This window comes from Plectropomus leopardus, chromosome 12 (assembly GCF_026936395.1).
Source record: "Plectropomus leopardus strain MGB_pleo_1.0 chromosome 12, ASM2693639v1, whole genome shotgun sequence".
Classification (NCBI taxonomy): Eukaryota; Metazoa; Chordata; class Actinopteri; order Perciformes; family Serranidae; genus Plectropomus; species Plectropomus leopardus.
In genome coordinates, this window is record NC_142187.1 from 26173252 (window position 1) to 26187417 (window position 14166).

General features: G+C 38.6%; 1 protein-coding gene across 5 annotated transcripts in view; it reads left to right on the forward strand.

Moving 5' to 3' along the window:
• The first annotated feature begins 1072 nt into the window (after window positions 1–1072).
• The window catches only part of mib1 (MIB E3 ubiquitin protein ligase 1), a 68432-nt gene continuing 55338 nt past the window's right edge, over window positions 1073–14166 (forward strand). For all 5 annotated transcript variants that reach the window (XM_042497191.2, XM_042497192.2, XM_042497193.2 and 2 more), the window contains exons 1-3: window positions 1073–1971; window positions 3503–3674; window positions 8970–9099. In XM_042497191.2, coding sequence (XP_042353125.1) covers window positions 1743–1971; window positions 3503–3674; window positions 8970–9099 — 531 coding nt within the window. In that variant the 5' untranslated portion in view covers window positions 1073–1742. The remainder of the gene's footprint in view (window positions 1972–3502; window positions 3675–8969; window positions 9100–14166) is intronic.

The following is a 14166-nucleotide window of genomic DNA, read 5'->3' on the forward strand; positions in this document are numbered from 1 at the left end:
TTTGACAAAAACAAAAAACATTTAAATGGAGATAAACATTTGGAATATGAGGAAAGATTTATAGCCTGCAGAATAGCACATTTTAGGTCAATGCTGGTTTTAGATGAACATACAAGTATATATATATATTATTTTACTGCCGATCTAAAAAGAAAACCTAATTTTCTTTAGAAATCACCAAAACTACACCATTTATCATAGCTACAAACTTTAAAAACAGAAATGATCAGTGGGTTTTGAAATTTCTGATGGTCTGTGGACACACCATGCGCAACTAATGCTTCCATCTGAAAAAAACCCAAACAAACTAAAACTGAGTTTAAAATAGTGATTTTTCATCAAAATCACTTTATTTTAGATGTCTCATTTAAAATCTGGCTAAAAATAAACTGTTTCCTCTTACTAACCAGCATGCATGACAAGAGTGACTTTTTTCAACTTCTCAGTCTCAAACATCAAAAGGAAAGTTTTAAAATCTAATAACTAATTTATTGGTGGATGGAAGGTCGTGCATTTTCTGCCAGTCACTTAGGGAAGCTCAAGGAAAAATATCTATAGCTTTCAGGAGGGTAAAAAAACTTTTTTTCATTATTTCTGCCTATTTTATGCGCCAGTTCTTGCACTACCTTTACTAATGTTCTGTATGGGATTATTTTATTAAATCTATTCATCTGTTACTTTACTGTACATTTCTACTGCTTCATAATCCCACTGGCCACTTGCTGCCCATGAAGAGGGGAAGGTTGTTGGACCGACTAATAACTCTTTGTAAATAAAATAAAATAAAATAAAATAAAATAAAATAAAATAAAATAAAATAAAATAAAATAAAATAAAATAAAATATTCTCTGTTTTCTATTTGCTCTATGTGCCATTCACATGTTCCAAAAAAATGAAATAGCCTATCTAAAAAAGAAGCCAATTCACAAATCTTAGTGTGTATAATCACCATTAAATGCGGAGATTATGTTTTTCATCCATAAAACAGCTGGGATTGGGTTTCCATATTGCAGATGCGCACGCGCACCGTGGGCCGGACTCGTGCTTGTTTTCCGAGCCTCTCTTCTTCGGGCTTTGTCGTTCATCTCCGTAGCTAGTTGTTGCTCGTCTGAGGTCTGAACGATGATTGACAATAATGGCGACGCGTTTATTCTGAGTTGACTCCAGGGAACCATCTCTGACTGACAAAAGAAACACCTCGGATGGATTTTCAGCGCCACGGAAAACTACAATAAGGATAAGCAATCACCAAAAGGACTACATTTTCCTCCACGGGAAGGACTTGCTAGCCGGGAGAGGTTTATCCTGCTAGCATTGCGATAGCTAGCAACTCGGCTCGCTAGCTTGCTAAGTTGAAGAGGTGGCATTCTTGTATGTGGAGTGGAGGAGAGAGACAGACAGCTTACTCGGACCTGACTAAGCTAGCAATATGGCTACTTAATAGGCTTTTAGGGTAATTAGTTTTTCATTCCCAAAGGCAACGCCGAGAAGGCACTGGCTTGCAGTTAGCTTGTGGGAATAGTTTCAGTAAGAGGCTCCAACAGCCTCCTTAGGTAGCTAACTTAGCTACTCAGCTAGCAGGCTAGCTTTGTGGATTGTTCCAGTCTCTTTCCTGTTAGGACTTGCTCACACTTGCATTTGAAAATTGTCCACCGGAGCACCGATTGCTTGCTAGCAACGGCTGCTAGCTTGCGAACTTGCAAGAATTGTTTTTAGCATTGCGAGTCATTTTTTTTTGTAAATGACTACCGGCAGGAATAACCGAGCGATGATGGAAGGAGTTGGAGCAAGAGTGGTCCGCGGACCTGACTGGAAGTGGGGGAAGCAGGATGGAGGAGAGGGACATGTTGGCACCGTCAGGAGTTTTGAAAGTCCAGAGGAGGTGGTTGTTGTCTGGGATAATGGGACGGCTGCTAACTACCGCTGTTCTGGAGCTTACGACGTGAGGATATTAGACAGTGCCCCAACAGGTAACTTTACACTAGTTTGTTTTGTTTGCAAGGACTTCAGGCTTCATTAAGACAAGAGTCTTTTAATGCAAAGGAGTTATGATCAACATTCAAAACACTCGTCCTTATATTAGCTTTTATTTTGGTGTTTTGATGAGTGCAGGAATGAGATTGATTCGACAACCATAATTATTTGTTGCTTTAATTAAAAGATTAGATTGCGATAGTGACGCACAGTCTTTGCAGTTCATTTCCAACTATTTCATGGTGATAATAATAAGAATACACTTATTTTGTATAGCACCTGTCATACAAGAAATGCAGCCCAACGTGCTTTGCAACAAAGAAATAACATGCACCAAGTGCCTCACATAAAGACATAGAAGTCCTAACGACATAATAAACCCACATGTAAAAATAAGATCAGAATAGAATACATAAAATCATCTTCACATTGATGAAAGCCACTCGGTAGTAATAATAACTGTAAAAGTAAGATGAAAATAAGGATACAAATAGAATACATAGAATGCATAACATAAGATGGAAAATAAAACCCATTGAAACAACACGGATAAAAAACAAGGCTAAAATAGAGTGTGTAAAATGCATATAAGGACAACACATATTAATCAACATTACTGTAAATGTGCCACTGTTAATCAGCTGGCTAATTTTAACTGTAGTCCTTTGGCAAGATGTTGGCAAAATGATACAATTCACATGACAATGATGCCATAAAGACAGCAATGACAAACAGGAATTCTCAAGACAGAACACAAGCCATGCAAAGCAGCAAGAAACTGCACAGCATCAGTACAAACAATAATACAGCAACAGCAAACAGCATTTTAGCACAAATAGTCATGCAGGCAGCATGAAGCAGCAACACACAGCAACGCATTACATGCAGACATGCAGAGCAGCAATAGCAACAAAACAGGTTGTTCCAAAACTTTCAGTGTAGAAAACATTTGGAAGCAGCAATTAAATTAATTTATTCTGTCTGTTATGCAGACCTCTGTCTGGCTACCCTGATTTGCATAAAACCAATATGCACAATCTAGTGCATGGTGTCTGAACAGATGTATGTCACAGACAGAAATTTGAGATGTAGGAGACATGCACATTCAGAGTCAAAAATATATCAATGTAGTTTAGTGATTTCACATTGAGAGAAAATAACATTTTCAAAATTGTATAAAATACATTTATGTTTAGTTAGTTAGTTTATATCTTAATTTGAACATGGCATATAAAATGGGAGAATGAAATCAAATATAGGTAAGAAAAACAACACGAGAATGCCTATAGGACGTATTCAGTAAACAACAAAGTATTTAGTGTCCTAAAAGGAGTCAGAAAAAGTGACCCCCCCAGAGTTCAGATTGTGTAAAGTTTCAGTGTGTAAAGTGTTTTGAGTTTCCTTTTTTGCACAGATAATCTATATATTGTTGATAGCAAAATGTTAAAAATATATTCCAGTAATTATACTTTCACACAATACAGCCAAAGTGTGCTAATGCTGCTGACTAATTCTGCCTCCTCTCAGGCATCAAGCATGATGGAACCATGTGTGACACCTGCCGTCAACAGCCCATCATTGGTATTCGCTGGAAATGTGCTGAGTGCACCAATTACGACCTTTGCACAACCTGTTACCATGGAGACAAGCATCACTTGAGACACCGGTTCTACAGGATCACCACCCCAGGCAGTGAGAGGTCAGTTAACCCATCAACATTTGCTGGGGTTGTGTCTCATTTTAGACCCACCAATGATAGAATAGACACAGGTAGCCAGGTAAAACCTCTGTACTTTGTTGTGATTGGCTGGTCAAGTCTCTTATTCCATTGGTATTACTTTATGTTTTGTTTGTGTGTGTGTGTGTGAAGTCAGTTTTATTTATATAGTCCATATCACAAATCACAAATTTACAAGCTGAACAGCATGACCTCTTCAGCCCTTTCCTTGCTGTGGATGAAATGCTTAAAAAAACATTTTTAACAGGAAAAAATGGAAGAAACCTCAGAAAGAGCAACTGATGAGGGATCCCTTTCTCAGGATGGACAGACGAGCAGTAGATGTTGTCTGTACAGAATAGACCAAATACCATTACAATATAGACAAGCCATATGGCAACTTGATACATAGAATATGAGTACTCAAGTTCTTGAATACTTGATTTGGACGTCAATACTCATTCAACATACAGAGTAATCACTTTTTCTTTTTTGCTCTGTAAAAGAAAACAAATTAATGTTCAATGAATATAAACACATTATGCTACAAGTTTAATATTTTTGGGCATTGATCTCATTATCTGTAAATATCGGTATCGATCCACAAAGCAAAAATTATAAATCTGCAAAACGCAAGCATTGTTAAGTTAAATCTGTGTATCATAGCTCATCTCTTCAGTCTGTGCAGCACAGAAAGGTAGGCTTACCCTAATCTCTAACTGCATTTTCACATGGGTGGTCATTCGAGTTTTTATCTTTTGCAAGTAGTAGAGTACTCGATTATATTTCAATGTGAGTACTTGAATATGAAAAAGATTAAAATGCCCATCCCTAGAAAATTTTTGAAAATGATGAATCCAGGAGGATATAAAGCAGCTTCCAGGTGTTGCCAGATAACTAGAGCCTGTGCCACACACCTTCCTCTCCATCATGTAACCTGGGAACAGAACATGCTAAACACACAAATACACACACACAAGCGAAACTGAAGCGCATCATTCACACAGATAGGAGAAAGACATTTGTGACATTTGAGAAGTCTTTTGTGCACTCTACCTCTCAGGCAGAGAGAATCTATCTCTATGCTCCCAGCCCTCAGTTGCCAGGCAACAACTCAGCTTCATTTTAAGATCCAGTCCTACCTTTTAAAAAAATTATATTAATGTAGCGCTTCCCATTTACAGAATTTATATGAGCACATATGCCAGATTTTTCTTTGGGTTCATATTGTATTGTATGTCTTCAGCTGGTTCTAAACTCAAAAAACAAAGTGCAGATTGATTGAAAAGACTGTTTTACAGCTGACTTTCTTATTTGGGAAGTTAGAGCTTTGACTCTGCAGAAAACATTGTGATTGCATATCATGAACAGAGATAATGAAAACTTGTCACCACATTACTATGCCAGACAGCTTACTGTTAAGTACAAAGGACTTGTAAGTATGTAATAACTGTCCCAGAAGTTACTAATCATAATAATGTAACAAATAACACTAGACATGCGCAGCCCAGTGTTTTCACTTCATTCAGTCTCATCAGGAGTGCTGCAGCAATCCTTTGTGTTTATTATTGCTTTATTTTTCACTATATGCCTATTTACCAGTCATTCTGTCACTCAAATGGCAATGTCCCAGCATGAGTTCAATTGTTTTGTCTTTCTCTTTGTAAAACTACAACTTACATGAACTCAGCGCTTCCTACATGTATCTGACATAAATGCATTTTTGTAGTGCGGCACAATTAATCGAAAAATAATCAAGGTCTCGAGTTTGGCTTTACACAGTTAAATATGCAACATATCAAATTAAATGCTCCCTAACTAACTGCCAGCCAGTCGCCACTTTTGGATAGCAGTCATGCTACATCAGCCTGTGAAAAAATTGCCACAATTTTGCAAATGCAGACCCATCTTCTATTCCATTATTTGAAAGTTATTCAAATTTAGGATAGACCAAATCATTTGCATGAAACTTTTGTTTGTGCTGCAAAGCAAAACATCTCAGGTCAACTACCTGATGACTAATGACTGACTAAATACCACAATCTACAATAAATGCATGAAGGCCATGAAGAATCACATGGCTAATGTTACCTCACTAAATTAACGTCCTTGTCCAACACCAACTAAGACAAGCATAACCGTGACACAGTAATGCACATCGTGGTACCACGACTGCTGTAGGCTAAAAATCAAAATTACAGTGGTGGACACGTATCCATCCAGTTCTCAAAGACAGCCTGAAGTAACCGATGCAGTTGCATTCCATCTGGCTAAAGATATGTGGCCATAATGATTGTTTTCATTTGGTTGCATTCTGTTATGGCATATTTATTTTTAGTAACCGTATATTTTAGGCACAATTTTATTTATACTTTGCTTTTAGGTGATGCGCTGTGGATCAGTATATAAGGACCAGTTTAACTTTGATGCAAACATGTGTACATCAGCAGGACTATAGCACAATAGGGAAGTGCAAGCAGTTTGTTTAAACAATAAAGTGCATATTTTGGCACTAAAATCAATAAATAATTGTGATCTTATTATTCACCAAAAATAACCATGATTATAAGTTTGGCTATGATTGTGCAGTCATTCATTTAAGTATGAAGGTGTTTTGCTGTGCAGCCAGTGGTATCTTTACTGTACAGCCTTGTCAGGAAGTGTTGACATTGTCAGCAAGATAAGCAAGCATCACCAAAAGTTGACGAACTAAAAGTTTAACTACAAATGGAATTTGTTTAAGTTTAGTTTTTAGTCAGGATGTTGGAAGTTGGTACAGAAGCATTCATACATTGAGCAAAGTTGAAACTAGGGCATGATCAATGGCAATCAGACCAGGGGATCTGTACACAGTAACATTAATCCTTAAAGTGGCACTGTGTGTGTAGGTGGTTGTGATGCGTATCCACTCTTAGTCAGGTCTTATGATGGAAATAAAAATGCAGAAAGTTTTTAGTGGAAACAATATTTTAGGTGTGGTGTGTGTAAAGTGGAAACATTGTTACCAATTATTTCATGTACAGACAAGATCAAGTCAAATTGTTGAAGGCAGTTTTACATTCAAAGATGTCCTACACAGAGATTAATGTAGCTCATGCTTTGTAGGAAAAACAAGTGATCAAATGAGCCACTTATTGGATTTAAAGACTTTAAATGCATTATTTGGACCTGTTAAGTGTGTACGCATACTCACTAAATTCCATAACTTGCATTTGATTGTGTTATTGCACAGACTGTCAGTACTTTGATGATGCTTCATCCATTTCAGGCCTATTTCAGCAAAACACCATAGTTTAGTAAATGAACACATGGCCCAACAGCTGGCAGCCTTTTCAACTGAGTACGACTGCATTTCCCCCGAGACAGACATTGCATAATGCACAATGGGTGCTGGAGGTCTCCCCAGCTCAAACTGCTCTGACAGCGTACTGGGGTGTTTTGTTACACCACATTAGATTCTGTCACTAACTGCTGAAGAGGGAGTGGTTAGAGGCCACAAGCTGTTTGCATTGGTTAGACCTACACTATCCAGCTGGCATGTCTACCATCAAGGCGCACACTTGTTTGATGGTTAGTGCTCAGCTATTAATCGCTATTACCTTTTCATCAGTTAGGGTTGTAGCTAAGCTGGAGTTAACAATGCAGCTCACAGCATTATAGTGATTTCAAAATGTCAAAATATTGCATTTGCCGACTTGACCAATGGCTTTTCCTGTGCTTTTGCAGTTGGGTATGGATGAAAAGGAATGGAATTGTCAGTAAGGTGTGAACGCCGTGCTGTTACTAAAATGATTGTTATTCGTAATGTTACGACCTGACACGTGCTTCCCAATGTGTTCCTTGAATTTAACTGCATAACATTCCTAAAGGCAGTAGAAAGGGATGGGCATGAATCAATGTATAGAGTAATCGCCACCCAACCTCCCACGTGAACATGACTTTTTTTTTTTTTTTAAAAAGGATTTTTACAGTTTAAAATTGGTAAAAAAAAATATTGTAAAGCTTTGTGCTTTTGTGAGACTATACTGCTGTAGGACTGTGAGCTCCACACAGAGAAACACTTGGTGAGAGTCCGCCAGCACACACACACAAGCCCCTTTTACACCGCCTGTTCAAGAGGGAAACAGTGCGCTGTTCTGCTGCCTTGCCGTTTTGCATATAAGGTACAAAATGTGAAATGAGGGGACTGAGTTGTCTCTCATTTTAAGCTGGCAACAGAGGCAGCAACGGAGCCGAATAGAGATCTGTGTAAAAGGGTCAGCTGGCAGGATGGGGCTATAAGTGGGATGGATGTGATGTATTGATAGTGTGTTATGCTTGAGACCCACCACGGTAGATTTAAAAAGTAGCTAGTAGCAGTATAACAGGGATGATCAATGATTGTTCTTGCCATGTTATGCCATTGTTATTGTTAAAAAAGAGCTGCCGACACATATCTTACATGTCCCACTAGAGGCAGACACTGTTGTGTTAACGTTACACCTGTCATGCCTAATTTGTTTCAGCGATGCCTGCATGATGTCTGTAATTACATACTGGAGCAGCATGATTCTGTAGTTGTTTGGTTCTGTGTGAAAGTGCAAACGTGGCTTAAATAGGGTTACTGCAGATCCTTAACAAGTCTTAAAATTCATTGACCCCATCAATCTGAAAATCAGGCCTTAATTGGCATTAAAATGTCTTAAATCTATCACTTAAAATGCTCAACCTTGGCAGAAAGTCACAAATGATTTCCAACTTCAGGAAACTCATCTTTATGCTGAAGCCACAGTGAAATAGTCTATTTTGCAGTTTCAAAGAACAGAAAAGATGGGTCAGTAGTGATGTGTTGCTTACAAGTCTGACAAATGTTTCTGGATTGATTTGTTTTGCTATCATCAAATATCAATAATAAAGTTGTCCAATGCTGAGACAGTCGAGGTGTTGCTTGTCAGTGACTGCACAGCTGATACAGCAGATTAGATGCTGTTAGGACCAAATGCTCACAGTAAGATTTCTCATCTGTTGCCATGTCCCATTTGCTGAAAGTAATTTACACCATGACTTCAGAGCAGTAGGCACACCAGGGAGGGCAGTTAAGGACATGAGGTAGCTGGAGGGATGCCCTGGTTTCCCCTCCGCAATGCATATTTGCTAGTAATTGAAAAAACTGTGAATTGATCCGTGGAAACAGAGCCACTGTGAACACCTGCTGTTGAACACTCTGACAGTGTCAAAACATGAGGGATTTAAGCTGAACCCAACTGAAAATAATTGTCTCTGTTTTTCTCTGAGCAGAGTACTTTTGGAGTCACGTCGCAAGTCAAAGAAAATCACAGCCAGAGGGATCTTCACTGGTGGTCGGGTGGTGAGAGGAGTGGACTGGCAGTGGGAAGACCAAGATGGAGGCAACGGGAGGAGAGGAAAGGTAGGCTGCCAGCCACAAAAGTAAAGCCTGTAACTCTACTCAGCCTTTTTTTGCTCCCCAAGCCAACTGTTTTGACCTGTGAATATGTACAATACATATATGGGATCAGTAAATACTGAGGGCAATAAGGTGTGGACTCAGGTAACAGTGCCTGCCCGCTATACATGATATATACCATTTTGCCTCAATTCGCATCTGCCATGCTGCAGGTCGCTTGTATCCATCCACAATCTCCCACCCCTTCTCTACCACAAAAAGTTTCACTTAGATTATTTCCTCGATTTATGCAGAGCTGTTCAGAAAGTCACTGGAGCTGCAGCTCTAGTGGCTGTTTTGGTGTGAGATGCGTTTGAATTTTTGAAATTGTCACCCCCTCTGGTTGCGCCGCCAGCTTGGTCCATGTCGCAGGTATCCCAGCATGCTCTGAGCAGGGAATCAGTCGTTTCCAATACAAGATGAATGGGAGTGGATTTCTGGTGGTGTGCAGTCGTGTATGGTGGACGTGTACCTTAAGTCTGGCACTCAGGCACCCACTTGAGCCAGTGCTCATAAAAGGTTTCCAGCTTTATTTTTCTTATATAGCGAAAAACATGTGATCTTTACATCTCTGTCCACTTCCCTTTTTTGTACAAATATGTTCCTGCATCACCAGAGAGCTTCTCTGGGTTCTTGCCACTTAGTTTTCTGCAGTGGATGAGGCAGCAAGTTATATTAAAGAAAACTAAAAGGTGCTTGATGAAAGCCAAGAGAGGGAATTGTTTCCAATAAATCCTCTTTCACAAGTGAGTTATAAGTGTTGAGGCATCTCTCCAGTTTTGCTGACTGAACATGACTCAGTTCCAAAAATGCAGGCAAAGCCAGCTTTTTTGTTCTTAATTCAGAGCTGTACAATAAAGTGCACAATAAATCCCTGGAGGTAAGAGAGGGTGTAGTAAGCCTGACAGAGGCCACCACAGCCACGTGTGTCTCTGAGTGGAACATGACCGCACCTAAAGATTTCATTTTAGTTGAAAAACAAAGATCCCTTGCCCTAAACAATCTTACAGAGGAAAAAACAAGCTTGCATCCCAGGATATGATTTGATTTAAAATGTGCAGGAGCCTCAACCAAAACAGGAAGGGCACTGCCTGACTCAACATGTTTGCAGCATGGATGTATTACAGACAAGTGAGAACACAGTCAGGTTAAATGATGCCGAGATGTGTGTGTCCAAGCTGAAGTTTAAGTTAATTATGTCATTATTATTCTGCTTTTTAAAAAAAAGGTTCATATAAATGTTTTACTTATCTGCAGTCTACTTTAAAGTGTATTGCAATAATAACTAAAATCAATATATTGTCTCCTATCACTTTGTCAGTAATATATTGATTTCTGCCACTTATAAAAGGAGTGGAGATTTACAAATCAGCAACAAGTAAAAATTCAGCATATTTTTTCTTAAAGATATGCTGTGCAGGATTTTCCTAAGAATAAGCGTAAAGACTCATACAGGAGTAATCCCTCTCAATCATCACTTACAACCCTGAGGTGTATGGCGGTGTATTAATCTGCAGAAACCCTGCCCTTTGCCTGGACGCTCCAGGGCACAGCTAGCAGGTGAGGTCAGGACTCTATACAAAGGTAGCGACCAGGTGCCAGTAGGGAGGCCGCGGTGAGGACATTTTCACGGTTGAATGGTTAAAGAGATTGTAACAACACCAGTGTTACTGATTACACAGAACTTTTTGCAGGACAAGATATTTGTCAGTGATGCTCAATATCTGTAGAGTGCTGTATAAAATTACTGCTAATGTAAACCAAACACTTCCTACTGCTGTAGCCTCACATTGAAAAAAACAAACAATTTCTTTTATTATGAAGTAGTCACATGAAATGCAATGTGTTTGTCAGTGTGATTTGCACTACTGCTGTTGTTCATCAAAAATGTGTCTATAAATAAGACAATGGCCATTTTTGGCATTTGTTCACAGCAGATCAGCTTGAAGTTTTGCAGGGAGTATTGGGACAGTCAGGAGCAGCTGCAATGAGTTGTAAGATAAAGAGCTGTAGGCGAGAGGGTGCACTCTTCCAACTTTTTTAGGGATGTTACTGGGGTATCAATGATAGTAAAATGTTTGTTCAAGCAGAAAAAAAAACTTCTGTTTTCATTCCTTTTAGGGTGATTGTAACTGATAATAATGATTCTGTGATACCCTGATACCATGAAACCACAATATTTTCTGAGGAGATTATCGTAACAAGAAAATCTCATAAAGTTGCAACCCTAAATTTAACCAACTCCTTTTCCCTTATTATTTTTTATCAGGTTTATTACTGGCATTGGGTTTAAATCCAAAATGTTGCCCAATAAGTGTTTTTACTTTACACTTTGGCACCAAATCCTCTGCCATCGTCTTGGCAGTCAACTCTCTTATAAGGAAACTTCTACTCAGTTCTGTGACTGTACACCTGCTGCTGTTGTGCAGAGCAGGAACTTTCAGTTTATAATTGGAGCCTCATTTGTTTGACAAGTTGCTAAAAAAAAGAAAAGAAGCGAAAACCAGTGAGTGTATGTAGTTGGCATATGCTTGAACACTGTGAAACACAAGTAAGACCAACTACTGCAGTAAGTCTAGGTATCAGACAGTAACCAATATGAATCCAACAGGAAGCTACAATCTGAAAAAAAAACCAATGCTGAAAAAAACAAACAAACAAAAAATGCAGTTATACTCAGGCGAAATGCCAAGTGGACAAAGCTCATGCATTAATGTGAGTGAATTTTGGGTTTAAATTTTGCTGGCGATTCTGTTTACAAACAGTAACCAGCAATTCGTGTATAATATACCTTTAAATGAAAAATATTAAATTAGCCTTGTTGCTAAACTTTAGCAGCTATAGCCAATGAATCCAGATGTGTTTGATAATCATTTAAAGTTACGTTGACAAGAGGTTGACTTGTGTACAATTAGTTGGGGAATGATCAAAAAGTAGAAGTAAATTTGTATAGAAACTAGTTGCGCCACTAAAAAAACTTCACTCCTTAGTTTAACTCCACAGATTCCAATTTATCTTTACTGAGGCCATAAACAGACTTCCTTGTTGCAAGTTATTCCTGGCTAAAATACATCATTAGGGAGTAATACAATGTCTGATGAGGTTGCATTTGTTTAGCACAGTCTATTTAGATTTATACTGTAAATGTGCTGTAAAGTGCTTGTATTTTGACTCTGGTCCAGACCCCAGAGTATTCAATTTAAGAGTCCCTCCAGGCAATTTAAGACTTCATTTTGCTGTGTTATTTAATGGCATATCTCATTACTGTTTTATGATGCTGTAAGCAATATGCTCTCCAGAAAACTGCTATTGCATGTCCTGCAGCTTAGATGTTCCGTTAGTTTAGCATGAATATTACCTCCCGAGGCCCATTAATCAATTACCTCTGTAAGGGGCCTGAAAATAATTTAACGATTTGATTTCGGTATTTACTTAAGGCACAGCTTTTAATTAAAGTATTAATTTACTCCAATACAGCTCTGCTCTTGACACTTTCTCAATGTGATGAAAGCGTTGCGCTGCCTGTGATGGAGAGAGAATTGTCTGGTGTGAAAATCCCAACCCCATCTTCAAAATTTGAATTGATTTTGCGGTTCCCCATTCATAGCTCATTGCTTATTTATGCCTGTAACACATCATTTTCCTTGGCTCACAGTGCCCTTCAATTTTTCTAGCCAAAAGCTATGAGCTGGTTCTTACTACAGAAGTCAGGTACAGTGTTATTCATAATGTAATACAGCAAGTGCTAACTTAAGAAAAGCTTGTGTAAAAATGTAGTGACAGATGTGTTTGTTGGGATGCCTTTTGTGGTTTTGATAAACTCTTTATGCTGCACCAATGGATGAGAGATTCAAACGATAGACCCACAGTGATTCTTAATGTTCTTAATGTGCATGCACATGTTGAGGGGTTCAGTGGAGCAAAGGTGAGAACCGTGGATTTATTAAATCATTAATATTTCAGCCCACAGTGAAAAAAAACGAGGAGAAGGAGGGCAGCGTTTAGTCCTTTTCCTTAGCTTTGCCTCTTTGGACAAGTAGTGCACGTCTTGTTATCATATTTTAACCAGACATAAGCCTGGAGGGGATCACACGTTTGGTTGTGTGTGTGCATGTTTGTGTGTATCTGCCATCCAAATATCTGTCAGCAGCTAATCTCTCATACTACTGGACCAACCAGCCTTATATTTTGTGTGCATATTTATGAATGAATGTTCAAGGTTTTCTGTTTGCGTTGATTCACAATTGTAGAAAAACCTGTTACATTAAATGTTTTATGCCGTCATTGACTGCTGACTTTTTACTCCCCTTAAATAACTGGTTGGGGCCACAAGTATAAAACAAAATTATGTAGCAGAAGGTATTTCTGACAGTCGGCTCGGCTAGAAACAAGCCTTTCCCAGTCTGTTGCAGGCCACATTTTGGCCCATTTTATGGCTCAAAAACTGACATCCATATAGCAAAGTTTGGTTTTATTTGAACCATAACATCTGCAAATTAATTCCATACTTGATATGTTATGATCCACAAACTTGAACATGATACAAAATGAATAAATCCTAATTTTTGCTATCTTTGCCTACATCTTTGCTGTGAGAGAGACTGGAAAGACAATGCCACCAGGCACAGCTGCGCCTTTTGCATTGTCTGGAGTGGCTGCGATCAGCGCTGCCAGCCCGTCTGGCTGAGATCCGCACTCTACTGAGTTCACTTTTCTAGTTTATTTAAAATGTGAGAGCTTTGTGTTTGTGTGTCTTTGTATGAAGAAGGTTACGTTGTTTTTAATCACCTTTTAGCTTGTGTGATCAAGATAAAATATCTTTAATATCTTTTTAGTACTAGAACTTTTTAATAGAGGCTGGGATTGTTCTGGCTAAAAAACATGGACTGAATGTCATTATATTCCAAAAATGTGTCAGAGATATCTGCTAAATTGGCATGATAATAAAAATAAAAATGCTTCGCCTGCTGACCGAAGCGTACTTTGACCTCCGTTTAGATCCAGCCCTTCCTAGAAGGCTATTTCATGGAA